Here is a 15,019-nt window from a genome sequence, read left to right on the forward strand (position 1 = left end):
TGGTAGCAACACAACATGACAACAACATGATAGCAACACAACATGACAACAACATGGTAGCAACACCACATGACAACAACATGGTAGCAACACCACATGGCAACAACATGGTAGCAACACAACATGACAACAACATGGTAGCAACACCACATGACAACAACATGGTAGCAACACCACATGACAACAACATGGTAGCAACACAACATGACAACAACATGGTAGCAACACAACATGACAACAACATGGTAGCAACACAACATGACAACAACATGGTAGCAACACCACATGACAACAACATGGTAGCAACACAACATGACAACAACATGGTAGCAACACAACATGACAACAACATGGTAGCAACACAACATGTTAGCAGCACAAAACATGGTACCAACATTATTGGGCACAGACAACAGCACAAAGGGCAAGAAGGTAGAGACAACAATACATCACACGAAGCAGCCACAACTGTCAGTAAGAGAGTCCATGATTGAGTCTTTGAATGAAGACATGGAGATAAAACTGTCCAGTTTGAGTGTTTTTTGCAGCTTGTTCCAGTCACTAGCAGTAGAGAACTGAAAAGAGGAGCGACCCAGGGATGTGTGTGTTTTGGGGACCTTTAACAGAATGTGACTGTCAGAACGGGTGTTGTATGTGGAGGATGAGGGCTGCAGTAGGTATCTCAGATAGGGGGGAGTGAGGCCTAAGAGGGTTTTATAAATAAGCATCAACCAGGGGGTCTTGCGACGGGTATACAGAGATGACCAGTTTACAGAGGAGTATAGAGTGCAGTGATGTGTCCTATAAGGAGCATTGGTGGCAAATCTGATGGCCGAATGGTAAAGAACATCTAGCCGCTCGAGAGCACCCTTACCTGCCGATCTATAAATTACGTCTCCGTAATCTAGCATGGGTAGGATGGTCATCTGAATCAGGGTTAGTTTAGCAGCTGAGGTGAAAGAAAACCAAGTCTAGATTTAACCTGCAGCTTGGATATGTGCTGAGAGAAGGATAGTGTACCATCTAGCCACTCCCAGGTTCCTGTCTGAGCTGACTACCTCCTAGGTTCCTGTCTGAGCTGACTACCTCCTAGGTTCCTGTCTGAGCTGACTACCTCCCAGGTTCTTGTCTGAGCTGACTACCTCCCAGGTTCTTGTCTGAGCTGACTATCAATCAATCAATCAATCAATTTTATTTTATATAGCCCTTCTTACATCAGCTAATATCTCGAAGTGCTGTACAGAAACCCAGCCTAAAACCCCAAACAGCTAGTAATGCAGGTGTAGAAGCACGGTGGCTAGGAAAAACTCCCTAGAAAGGCGAAAACCTAGGAAGAAACCTAGAGAGGAACCAGGCTATGAGGGGTTCCTCCCAGGTTCTTGTCTGAGCTGACTACCTCCCAGGTTCCTGTCTGAGCTGACTGCCTCCCAGGTTCCTGTCTGAGCTGACTACCTCCCAGGTTCCTGTCTGAGCTGACTACCTCCCAGGTTCTTGTCTGAGCTGACTACCTCCTAGGTTCCTGTCTGAGCTGACTACCTCCCAGGTTCTTGTCTGAGCTGACTACCTCCTAGGTTCCTGTCTGAGCTGACTACCTCCCAGGTTCCTGTCTGAGCTGACTACCTCCCAGGTTCTTGTCTGAGCTGACTACCTCCTAGGTTCCTGTCTGAGCTGACTACCTCCCAGGTTCCTGTCTGAGCTGACTACCTCCCAGGTTCTTGTCTGAGCTGACTACCTCCTAGGTTCCTGTCTGAGCTGACTACCTCCCAGGTTCTTGTCTGAGCTGACTACCTCCTAGGTTCCTGTCTGAGCTGACTACCTCCTAGGTTCCTGTCTGAGCTGACTACCTCCCAGGTTCTTGTCTGAGCTGACTACCTCCCAGGTTCCTGTCTGAGCTGACTACCTCCCAGGTTCTTGTCTGAGCTGACTACCTCCCAGGTTATTGTCTGAGCTGACTACCTCCCAGGTTATTGTCTGAGCTGACTACCTCCCAGGTTCTTGTCTGAGCTGACTACCTCCCAGGTTCTTGTCTGAGCTGACTACCTCCCAGGTTCTTGTCTGAGCTGACTACCTCCCAGGTTCCTGTCTGAGCTGACTGCCTCCTAGGTTCCTGTCTGAGCTGACTACCTCCTAGGTTCCTGTCTGAGCTGACTACCTCCTAGGTTCCTGTCTGAGCTGACTACCTCCTAGGTTCCTGTCTGAGCTGACTACCTCCTAGGTTCCTGTCTGAGCTGACTACCTCCTAGGTTCCTGTCTGAGCTGACTACCTCCTAGGTTCCTGTCTGAGCTGACTGCCTCCCAGGTTCCTGTCTGAGCTGACGGCCTCCCAGGTTCCTGTCTGAGCTGACTACCTCCTAGGTTCCTGTCTGAGCTGACTGCCTCCCAGGTTCTTGTCTGAGCTGACTACCTCCCAGGTTCCTGTCTGAGCTGACGGCCTCCCAGGTTCCTGTCTGAGCTGACTACCTCCTAGGTTCCTGTCTGAGCTGACTACCTCCTAGGTTCCTGTCTGAGCTGACTGCCTCACGCTCTCTGTGTTTCTTAATGACAGGTTTTATAATACACAGCCTACTGTCACGCTGTCCTGTCCTTACCTTTCTCTGTGTGTGTGTGTGTGTGTGTGTGTGTGTGTGTGTGTGTGTGTGTGTGTGTGTGTGTGTGTGTGTGTGTGTGTGTGTGTGTGTGTGTGTGTGTGTGTGTGTGTGTGTGTGTGTGTGTGTGTGTGTGTGTGTGTGTGTGTGTGTGTGTGTGTGTGTGTGTGTGTGTGTGTGTGCGTGCGTATCAGCCGGTATGCAGGCGCTGTATGAGGTGGTATCCTGTGACAGTGGTGGCGGTGGTGTCAGCCCCTCAGCAGCCCCCACTGCTGGCCCAGTCAGGAAGTACTACCTGACAGCAGAGACCATCACCTGGGACTACGCTCCTACCAGAACGGACACCCACACCAACCTCTCCCTCACACTGCCCGACAGGTAACGGACACACACACCAACCTCTGTACAGTGTACGTGCCTGTCAGTGGAGGCTGCTGAGGGGAGGACGGCTCTTAGTAATGGCTGGAATGGAGTCAATGGAATGGTATCAACCACATGGAAGCCATGTTTGATACCAATCCATTGTCTCCGTTCCAGCCATTATAATGAGCCGTCCTCCCCTCAGCTGCCTCCACTGGTGTGTATGTGTGTGTGTGTGTGTGTGTGTGTGTGTGTGTGTGTGTGTGTGTGAGCGGCTGTAGTGTTTGTAGTGTTTACTCAGCACTCCACTCTAAACAGCTCCAGTCCTCCAGCTCTTCTGTATGCTCTGCTCAGTTTCACTGTACAGAGAAATTCCCTCATCATGAATCATCAAAGCTGAAGAAACCACTTTGTCACCCTCCTCTCCATCTCTCTTTTTCATCTCTCTCCTCTCTGTCTCATCTCTCTCTCCTCTCTGTCTCATCTCTCTCTCCTCTCTGTCTCATCTCTCTCTCCTCTCTGTCTCATCTCTCTCTCCTCTCTGTCTCATCTCTCTCTCATCTCTGTCTCATCTCTCTCTCCTCTCTGTCTCATCCCCCTCTACTTCTCTCTTTTCCCTCCTCCTCTCCTCCTCCTCCTCCCAGTCCCTCTGAGGTGTTCTTCGGTGTTGGTGATGGAAGGATAGGCGGTCGCTATATGAAGGTGGTGTATCAGGGCTACACAGACGATACCTTCACTACCAGACAACCTCTCACCCCTGAAACACAACACCTGGGAATACTGGGTAAGACCTGCTGTCACTCTCTCTCTCGCTCTCTCTCTCTCTCTCTCTCTCTCTCTCTCTCTCTCTCTCTCTCTCTCTCTCTCTCTCTCTCTCTGTCTCTCTCTGTCTCTCTCTGTCTCTCTCTATCTCTCTCTCTCTCTCTACCACTCTCTCTCTGTTTCTCTGTGACTCTCTCTCATCTCATTGTGGTCCTTTTTAGGTCAGTTGGTAGAGCATGGCGCTTATAACACCAGGGTAGTGGGTTCGATTCCCGGGACCACTGTATATTGCTTTGGATAAAAGTGTCTGCTGAATTGCATATATTATCTCTCTCTGTGCTCCAGGCCCGGTGCTGAGGGCTGAGGTAGGGGACATCCTACAGGTGGTGTTTCTGAACAAGGCAGACAGGAGCTACAGCATCCAGCCTCACGGCCTCCACTACGACAAACACTACCAGGGAACCAGTTACCAGGACGGTGAGACACACACAGACATGCTCGCTCACTATTTCAAGGCCTACGTCAGTTATGTTTTTTCCTCTGACTGGCTGTGGTGTGTGTTATATATTGTCCCCCCCCAGGTGTAGAGAAGCCAGGCTCAGCTGTGTCCCCAGGCTCCAGGTTCACCTATACCTGGCAGGTGTTGGACGGCCCCTCCCTCTCTGACCCTCCCTGTGTGTCCTACCTGTACTATTCTGGCTCCTCCCCTGTAGAGGACACCAACGCCGGCCTCACCGGACCCTTACTGGTCTGTAGGCGTGGAGCACTGGGGGACAACGGCAAGCAGGTACATGACAGTCCACAACAAGATGGCCAACAAAGATGGCGCCGACAGATACAGGTCGCCCTGTTTCTAGCTCCTAGCCACTATTGTTTTTAAAAAATTTGTACATTATTTGCTCAGAATGTTTCTAGTACTATTACCTACAGTAGAAAATAACTTTTGGATATTAGATTGGCGGTCACTCACCAGAAATTCGACCAGAAATTGGACTTCCTGGACCTGGATCCTTTGTTTGGACTACCCGAGGCTAACCCCATCCAATCAAAACGTTGCTGCCGGAGAAGGAGGAAGAGGAGGAGTGGGATCTTAGTCTTGCATTCCACCTACCTCTTCCGAGTATATTATTAGCTAACGTTCAGTACTTGGACAATAAAATAGATGAGCTCAGGGCGAGGATGTCCTTCCAAAGAGACATAAGAGACTAACAATCTGATTTACGGAAACGTGGCTCTCCGGATATATTGCCCCCATCCATACAACCAGCGGGGTTCTCCCGTTGCCCTCTGTCCGCGGACAGGAACAAAAAACTCTCAGGGAAACAAAGAGATGTCTCATGGTGTGATTGTGGTAACGTACAGGAAGTCCTTTTGTTCTCCCAATCTGAATACCTCACCATCAAATGCCGACCGCATTCCCTCCCGAGATAATTTTATTTGGTTATAGTCACTGCCATATACATTCCCCAACCAGCTGACACCGCAACATCTCTCAAGGAACTACACTGGACTTGGAAACCACATATCCTGAGACTGCATTTATTGTAACTGGGGACTTTAATAAAGGAAATCTGAGGAAAATGCTCCGGAAATTCTATCAACACAAGCAGAGAGAGCACACCCCCCATTCCACATCAACGGGGCCATAGTGGATAGGGCCAAAAGCTTCAAGTTTCCTCGGCGTGCACATCACTGATGACCTGAAATGGTCCCTTCACACAGAGAGTGTGGTGAAGAAGGCACAACTTTTCAACCTCAGCAGGCTCAAGAAATGTGTCTTGGCCCTTACATTTACATTTACGTTATTTAGCAGACGCTCTTATCCAGAGCGACTTACAAATTGGTGCATTCACCTTATAGCCAGTGTGATAACCACTTTACAATATGTTTTTTTTTTCTTTCTTTGGGGTGGGGTAAGAGGGGGTAGAAGGATTACTTTATCCTATCCCAGGTATTCCTTAAAGAGGTGGGGTTTCAAATGTCTCCGGAAGGTGGTGAGTGACTCCGCTGTCCTGGCGTCGTGAGGGAGCTTGTTCCACCATTGGGGTGCCAGAGCAGAGCAAAGCAGAACCCTTAAGACCCTCACAAACTTCTACAGATGCGCCATCCTGTTGTATCACCGCCTGGTACAGCAATTGCACTGTCCGCCTCCGCAGGGCTCTCCAGAGGGTGGTGCGTTCAACCCAACAAATCACCCGGGGGCACACTGCCTGCCCTCCAGGACACCTACAGCACCCGGTGTCACAGGAAGGCCAAGAAGATCATCAAGGACCTACCTCAGCCACCCGAGCCACGGCCTGTTCACCCCGCTACCATCCAGAAGGTAGAGACAGTACAGGTGTATTAAAGCTGGGACAGAGAGACTGATAAACAGCTTCTGGTAACCCTTCATTTGACAGCCTGTTAATAATTACATAGTAACAAAAACGAAATACGTAGTAACAATTTTGTCTTAAACGCAGGGGTTGGAACCGGTTCAGGGAACAGAACCGAAAACCGAAAAATAACGAACATTTTCAAGGAACAGAATCAGAACCAGGAAGGAAAATGATCTCTAATGTTCAGGAACAGAACTGTTGTTATTAAAAGCATGGGAACCGGTTAATAATGTTATTTTACGCTCCGGGCGTTTTTTTCAGTCCCACTAAAAATGCAACAAGGTGCAAAAGCCCTCTCTGTCCCTCAGAAACTCCAGCGTCTTATTCCAGTGTCTGTCTGCCAGCTGAACATCTTTACCAGTGGGTGTGAGACAGGGTACAGGCCAGGCAGCAGGCTGTTAGCCTCCCCAATGAGACAGGGTGCAGGCCAGGCAGCAGGCTGTTAGCCTCCCCAATGAGACAGGGTGCAGGCCAGGCAGCAGGCTGTTAGCCTCCCCAATGAGACAGGGTGCAGGCCAGGCAGCAGGCTGTTAGCCAGCCCAATGAGACAGGGTGCAGGCCAGGCAGCAGGCTGTTAGCCTCCCCAATGAGACAGGGTGCAGGCCAGGCAGCAGGCTGTTAGCCAGCCCAATGAGACAGGGTGCAGGCCAGGCAGCAGGCTGTTAGCCTCCCCAATGAGACAGGGTGCAGGCCAGGCAGCAGGCTGTTAGCCTCCCCAATGAGACAGGGTGCAGGCCAGGTAGCAGGCTGTTAGCCAGCCCAATGAGACAGGGTGCAGGCCAGGCAGCAGGCTGTTAGCCAGCCCAATGAGACAGGGTGCAGGCCAGGCAGCAGGCTGTTAGCCTCCCCAATGAGACAGGGTGCAGGCCAGGCAGTAGGCTGTTAGCCTCCCCAATGAGACAGGGTGCAGGCCAGGCAGCAGGCTGTTAGCCTCCCCAATGAGACAGGGTGCAGGCCAGGCAGCAGGCTGTTAGCCAGCCCAATGAGACAGGGTGCAGGCCAGGCAGCAGGCTGTTAGCCAGCCTGACAGCTTAGTGGAGTCTGCCACTAGCACAGTCAGGGTAGTCAGCTCAGCTTTCCCCCATTGAGACCGTGTCTGTGCCTCGATCTAGGTTGGGCAGAACTAAACATGGCGGTGTTCGCCTTAGCAATCTCACTGGAATAAAGACCTCCTCCATTCCTGTCATTATTGAAAGAGATTGTGATATCTCACATCTGATAATAGGGCTACTTAACGTTAGATCCCTCACTTCCAAGGCAGTTATGGTCAATGAACTAATCACTGATCATAATCTTGATGTGATTGGCCTGACTGAAACATGGCTTAAGCCTGATGAATTTACTGTGATAAATGAGGCCTCTCCTCCTGGTTACACTAGTGACCATATCCCCCAGCGCATCCCACAAAGGGGGAGGTGTTGCTAACATTTATGACAGCAAATGTCAATTCTGTGGTCCTCTGTAGCTCAACTGGTAGAGCCCGGCGCTTGTAACGCCAAGGTAGTGGGTTCGATCCCTGGGACCACCCATACACAAAAATGAATGCACGCATGACTGTAAGTCGCTTTGGATAAAAGCGTCTGCTAAATGGCATATTATTATTATTATTATTATAATTCACCCCCCCCAAAAATGACTGTGTTTTCATCTTTTGAGCTTCTAGTCATGAAATCTATGCAGCCTACCCAATCCTACTTTTTATAGCTACTGTTTACAGGCCTCCTGGGCCGTATACAGAGTTCCTCACTGAGTTCCCTGAATATCTATGGGACCTTGTAGTCACGGCAGATAATATTCTAATTTTTGGTGACTTTAATATTCACATGGAGAAGTCCACAGACCCACTCCAAAAGGCTTTCGGAGCCATCATCGACTCAGTGGGTTTTGTCCAACATGTCTCCGGACCTACTCATTGCCACAGTCATACCCTGGATCTAGTTTTGTCCCGTGGAATAAATATTGTGGATCTAAATGTTTTTCCTCATAACCCTGGACTATCAGACCACCATTTTATTACGTTTGCAGTCGCAACAAATAATCTGCTCAGACCCCAACCAAGGCCCATCAAAAGCTGTGCTATAAATTCTCGGACAACCCAAAGATTCCTAGAGGCCCTTCCAGACTCCCTCCACCTACTCAAGGACGTCGGAGTACAAAAGTCAGTTAACGACCTAACTGAGGATCTAAATTTAACCTTGCGTAATACCTTAGATGCAGTCGCACCCCTAAAAACAAAAAAACATTTGTCACAAGAAACTAGCTCCCTGGTATACAGAAAATACCCGAGCCCTGAAGCAAGCCTCCAGAAAATTGTAACGGAAATGGCGCTCCACCAAACTGGAAGTCTTCCTACTAGCTTGGAAAGACAGTACCGTGCAATATCGAAGAGCCCTCACTGCTGCTCGATCAACCTACTTTTCCAACCTAATTGAGGAGAATAAGAACAATCCAAAATGTATATTTGATACTGTGGCAAAGTTAACTAAAAAGCAGCATTCCCCAAGAGAGGATGCCTTTCACTTCAGCAGTGATGAATTCATGAACTTCTTCGACGAAAAGATCATGATCATTAGAAAGCAAATTACAGACTCCTCTTTGAATCTGCGTATTTCTCCAAAGCTCAGCTGTCCTGAGTCTGCACAGAACTGCCAGGACCTCGGATCAATGGAGACACTCAAGTTTTTTAATCCTGTATCTCTTGACACATTCATGAAAATAGTCATGGCCTCTAAATCTTTAAGCTGCATACTGGACCCTATTCCAACTAAACTACTGAAAGAGCTACTTCCTGTGCTTGGCCCTCCTATGTTGAATATAAGGAACTGGATGGCGGCAAATGTTTTATTTTTAAACTCGGACAAAACAGAGATGCTAGTTCTAGGTCATACGAAACAAAGAGATCTTCTGTTGGATCTGACAATTATTCTTGATGGTTATAGAGTCGTCTCAAATAAAACTGTGAAGGACCTCGACGTTACTCTGGATCCTGATCTCTCTTTTGACGAACATATCAAGAATATTTCAAGGACAGCTTTTTTTCCATCTTCGAACATTGAAAAAATCAGAAACTCTTTGTCCAAAAATGATGCTGAAAAGCTAATCCATGCTTTTGTCACTTCTAGATTAGTCTACTGCAATGCTCTACTCTCCGGCTACCCGGATAAAGCACTAAATAAACTTCCTTTAGTACTAAATATGGCTGCTAGAATCCTGACTAAAACCAAAAAATTTGAATCCACCTGGTCGTGCTGCTGATCCAGTTTCCACTCTTCTGCCTGCGGCTATGGAACCCTGACCTGTTCACCGGACGTGCTACCTTGTCCCGGACCTGCTGTTTTAAACTCTCTCTCTCTCTCTACCGCACCTGCTATTTCAACCTCTCAATGCCCTGCTATGAAAAGCTAAGTGACATTTACTCCTGATGTACTGACCTGTTGCAACATCTTGGAGAAAGATCTGTCCTTAATGGCCATGTACTGTTATAATCTCCACCCGGCACAGCCAGAAGGGGACTGGCCACGCCTCAGAGCCTGGTTCCTCTCTAGGTTTCTTCCTAGGTTCCTGCCTTTTTAGGGAGTTTTTCCTAGCCACCGTGTTTCTACATCTGCATTGCTGCTGTTTGGGGTTTTAGGCTGGGTTTCTGTATAGCACTTAGTGACATCTGCTGATGTAAAAAGGGCTTTATAAATAAAATGTGATTGATTGATTGATAGTTACTTGTGAGGTACCACTGCATTGAACGACTCCATCCCATAAAGACAACAGCAAATCTGTCCATACATTTTTACATGGTACCACCTTCACAGATACGAGGTCAGAAGGCAATAAAATGAAACCGTACAGTTCAATATAGCAAAGTGGTTCCATGTAAATACCAGACAGTACAATATAACCAGTTTTCACAATGAAGACAAGGACACACAATTCAGAGAGAAGTTTATTTAACGAAAATCAACCCAACAAAGTAGAAACACATTCATTCATATCAAAGACCCAGCATATCAAAGACCCAGCATATCAAAGACCCAGCATAACAAAGACCCAGCATAACAAAGACCCAGCATAACAAAGACCCAGCATAACAAAGACCCAGCATAACAAAGACCCAGCATAACAAAGACCCAGCATATCAAAGACCCAGCATATCAAAGACCCAGCATAACAAAGACCCAGCATAACAAAGACCCAGCATAACAAAGACCCAGCATATCAAAGACCCAGCATATCAAAGACCCAGCATATCAAAGACCCAGCATATCAAAGACCCAGCATATCAAAGACCCAGCATATCAAAGACCCAGCATAACAAAGACCCAGCATAACAAAGACCCAGCATAACAAAGACCCAGCATATCAAAGACCCAGCATATCAAAGACCCAGCATAACAAAGACCCAGCATAACAAAGACCCAGCATAACAAAGACCCAGCATATCAAAGACCCAGCATATCAAAGACCCAGCATATCAAAGACCCATCATATCAAAGACCCAGCATATCAAAGACCCAGCATATCAAAGACCCAGCATAACAAAGACCCAGCATAACAAAGACCCAGCATATCAAAGACCCAGCATAACAAAGACCCAGCATATCAAAGACCCAGCATATCAAAGACCCAGCATATCAAAGACCCAGCATATCAAAGACCCAGCATAACAAAGACCCAGCATAACAAAGACCCAGCATAACAAAGACCCAGCATATCAAAGACCCAGCATAACAAAGACCCAGCATAACAACAGCAGAAGTGAACTTCATTTCTATGTGAATTTGTGAAAATCCTTTTTACATTAGCTACTGTACATACAAGCGCACACACACACACACACACACACACACACACACACACACACACATCATAGCATTGCTCTTATAATTTATGTGTGTGTGTGTGTGTGTGTGTGTGTGTGTGTGTGTGTGTGTGTGTGTGTGTGTGTCTGTGTCTGTGTCTGTGTCTGTGTCTGTGTCTGTGTCTGTGTGTATGTGTATGTGTATGTGTATGTGTATGTGTATGTGTATGTGTATGTGTATGTGTATGTGTATGTGTATGTGTATGTGTATGTGTCTGTGTCTGTGTCTGTGTCTGTGTCTGTGTGTATGTGTATGTGTATGTGTATGTGTATGTGTATGTGTATGTGTATGTGTATGTGTATGTGTATGTGTATGTGTATGTGTCTGTGTCTGTGTCTGTGTCTGTGTGTATGTGTATGTGTATGTGTATGTGTATGTGTATGTGTATGTGTATGTGTATGTGTATGTGTATGTGTATGTGTATGTATGTATGTATGTGTGTGTGTGTGTGTGTGTGTGTGTGTGTGTGTGTGTGTGTGTGTGTGTGTGTGTGTGTGTGTGTGTGTGTGTGTGTGTGTGTGGTGCAGAGGGAGGTGGACAGGGAGTTGTTCCTGCTGTTCTCTGTAATGGATGAGAACCTGAGCTGGTACCTTCAGAGGAACATCGAGACCTATGGATCGGCCCAGTCAGACCCAGACAAGCAAGACTTTCAGGAGAGCAACAAGATGCACGGTATGAATACACACACCGCTTCTATACTTTACCCATTAAGTTATTGGACCTAAATACTTTCCATTAGTTAGCACCTGTTCAACTATTTTATTTTAGTTGCCGTCAACCTTTTACTATTTCTCTATATCTCCTCTGCGTGTAGTTCATATTCTCTCTCCTCTCTTCCCTCCCCTCCTCTCCTCTCTCTCTCTCCTCTTTCTCCTCTCTCCTGCCTTCCTCTCCTCTCTCCCCTCTCTCCTCCCTTCTCCCCTCATCTCTCCTCTCTCCTCTCTCTCTCTCCTCTCTCTCCTCCTCTCTCCCCTCTCCTCTCTCTTTCCTCCTCTCCTCTCTCTCCTCTCTCCCCTCCTCTCTTCTCTCCCCTCTCTCCCCTCCTCTCTCCCCTCCTCTCTCTCCTCCCCTCTCCCCTCTCTCCCCTCTCTCCAACTCTCTCCCCTCCTCCTCTCATCTCCTCTCTCCCCTCTCCTCCTCTCTCTCCTCCTCTCTCCCTTCCTCTCCCCTCTCTCCTCTCTTCTCCTCTCTCCCCCTTCTCCTCTCTCCTCTCTCCTCCCTCCTCTCCTTTCTCCCCTCTCTCCTCTCTGCCCTCTCCTCTCTCTCCCATCTCTCCTCTCTCCTCCTCTCCCCTCCTCTCTCCCCTCTCTCCTCTCTCCTCCTCTTCCCTCTCCCCTCCTCTCTCCCCCTCTCTCCTCCCCTCTCCTCCCCTCTCCCCTCTCTCCCCTCTCTCCCCTCTCCCCTCTCTCCACCTCTCTCCCCTCTCTCCTCTCTCTCCTCCTCTCTCCCCTCTCCCCTCCTCTCTCCTCCTCTCCCCTCCTCTCCTCTCTCCCGTCCTCTCCTCTCTCTCCCCTCCTCTCTCCTCTCTCTCCTCCTCTCTCCCCTCCTCTCCTCTCTCCCCTCTCCTCCTCTCTCCTCCTCTCTCTACCTCTCTCCTCTCTCTCTACCTCTCTCCTCCTCTCTCCTCCTCTCTCCCCTCTCCTCCCCTCTCCTCCTCTCTCCTCCTCCCTCCTCTCTCATCCTCTCTCCCCTCTCCTCCTCTCTCGTCCTCTCTCCTCTTTCTCAGTGGTGTAGTTGTTGATATCATCTCTCCATTCTCTCTCAGCGGTGAACGGCTTCATGTATGGGAACCTTCCAGGCCTGGATATGTGTTCCGGGGACAGGGTTGTGTGGTACACTTTTGGGATGGGCACGGAGGTTGATATCCATGGGGTGTACTGGGAGGGGAACACCTTCCAGAGACACGGCACTACCAGAGATACACTCAGCCTGTTCCCCCACACCACCGCAACTGTCAGCATGCTGCCGCCCAGACCTGGTACGTCCACACACGGCAGTGTCCGCGCCCCGCTGTTGGTTGGGACAGAGAGTTCCTGTTGTTTTTAATGGATGATCTCAATGACGTGACAATACAAGCATTTTTGAGAAAGATAATTAGAGAAAATATATACAGTGGGGGAAAAAAGTATTGTCAGCCACCAATTGTGCAAGTTCTCCCACTTAAAAAGATGAGAGAGGCCTGTAAGAGGTCAGTGACTGACCTCTATAATGTTAACCTCTTACCCCTGACCTCTAACCCCTGACCTCTAACCCCTGACCTCTAACCCCTGACCTCTGACCCCTGACCTATTACCCCTGACCTCTAACCCCCTGACCTCTGACCCCTGACCTCTGACCCCTGACCTATTACCCTGTCTCTCTAGGTATATTTGAGGTGAGCTGCAGAGTGACTGACCTCTATAATGTTAACCTCTAACCCCTGACCTCTGACCCCTGACCTCTAACCCCTGACCTCTAACCCCTGACCTCTAACCCCTGACCTCTTACCCCTGACCTCTAACCCCTGACCTCTAACCCCTGACCTCTTACCCCTGACCTCTAACCCCCTGACCTCTAACCCCTGACCTCTAACCCCTGACCTCTAACCCCTGACCTCTTACCCCTGACCTCTAACCCCCTGACCCCTGACCTCTGACCCCTGACCTCTGACCCCTGACCTCTGACCCCTGACCTCTGACCCCTGACCTTTAACCCTGTCTCTCTAGGTGTATTTGAGGTGAGCTGCAGAGTGACTGACCACTATAATGGAGGGATGAGACAGCAGTACTTTGTGAAGTCCTGCTCTGAGAGCAGCGTAAAACAGACACACCCCTCTGCCTCAGCCGTGGTGCGTTATTACATCAGCACCGAGGAGGTGGAGTGGGACTATTCACCTGACCGGGCTTGGGAACTAGAGAAACACCATGCTACAGAGGAGGACAGGTAGGGACTATTCACCTGACCGGGCTTGGGAACTAGAGAAACACCATGCTACAGAGGAGGACAGGTAGGGACTATTCACCTGACCGGGCTTGGGAACTAGAGAAACACCATGCTACAGAGGAGGACAGGTAGGGACTATTCACCTGACCGGGCTTGGGAACTAGAGAAACACCATGCTACAGAGGAGGACAGGTAGAGAAACACCATGCTACAGAGGACGACAGGTAGGGACTATTCACCTGACCGGGCTTGGGAACTGGAGAAGCACCATGCTACAGAGGAGGACAGGTAGGGACTATTCACCTGACCGGGCTTGGGAACTAGAGAAACACCATGCTACAGAGGACGACAGGTAGGGACTATTCACCTGACCGGGCTTGGGAACTAGAGAAGAACCATGCTACAGAGGAGGACAGGTAGGGACTATTCACCTGACCGGGCCTGGGAACTAGAGAAGCACCATGCTACAGAGGAGGACAGGTAGGGACTATTCACCTGACCGGGCTTGGGAACTGGAGAAGCACCATGCTACAGAGGAGGACAGGTAGGGACTATTCACCTGACCGGGCTTGGGAACTAGAGAAACACCATGCTACAGAGGACGACAGGTAGGGACTATTCACCTGACCGGGCTTGGGAACTAGAGAAGCACCATGCTACAGAGGAGGACAGGTAGGGACTATTCACCTGACCGGGCCTGGGAACTAGAGAAACACCATGCTACAGAGGACGACAGGTAGGGACTATTCACCTGACCGGGCTTGGGAACTAGAGAAACACCATGCTACAGAGGAGGACAGGTAGGGACTATTCACCTGACCGGGCCTGGGAACTAGAGAAACACCATGCTACAGAGGACGACAGGTAGGGACTATTCACCTGACCGGGCTTGGGAACTAGAGAAACACCATGCTACAGAGGAGGACAGGTAGGGACTATTCACCTGACCGGGCTTGGGAACTAGAGAAACACCATGCTACAGAGGAGGACAGGTAGGGACTATTCACCTGACCGGGCCTGGGAACTAGAGAAACACCATGCTACAGAGGACGACAGGTAGGGACTATTCACCTGACCGGGCTTGGGAACTAGAGAAGCACCATGCTACAGAGGAGGACAGGTAGGGACTATTCACCTGACCGGGCTTGGGAACTAGAGA

The 15,019-nt window shown here is 49.2% G+C and overlaps 1 protein-coding gene across 1 annotated transcript in view; it reads left to right on the forward strand.

Annotated features, from left to right (window-relative positions):
- LOC311122175 (ferroxidase HEPHL1-like) overlaps window positions 1-13,908 on the forward strand; it is a 68,085-nt gene extending 54,177 nt beyond the window's left edge. Inside the window, exons 6-12 of the mRNA XM_084196572.1 lie at window positions 2,780-2,963; window positions 3,590-3,729; window positions 4,053-4,184; window positions 4,289-4,494; window positions 11,466-11,610; window positions 12,704-12,916; window positions 13,644-13,908. Of these exons, the coding sequence (XP_084052698.1) occupies window positions 2,780-2,963; window positions 3,590-3,729; window positions 4,053-4,184; window positions 4,289-4,494; window positions 11,466-11,610; window positions 12,704-12,916; window positions 13,644-13,864 (1,241 nt within the window). The 3' untranslated portion in view covers window positions 13,865-13,908. The remainder of the gene's footprint in view (window positions 1-2,779; window positions 2,964-3,589; window positions 3,730-4,052; window positions 4,185-4,288; window positions 4,495-11,465; window positions 11,611-12,703; window positions 12,917-13,643) is intronic.
- Window positions 13,909-15,019: the final 1,111 nt, after the last annotated feature.

The sequence above is a fragment of the Coregonus lavaretus genome (genome assembly GCF_964263955.1).
Source record: "Coregonus lavaretus genome assembly, contig: HAP1_SCAFFOLD_1354, whole genome shotgun sequence".
NCBI classification, from domain to species: domain Eukaryota; kingdom Metazoa; phylum Chordata; class Actinopteri; order Salmoniformes; family Salmonidae; genus Coregonus; species Coregonus lavaretus.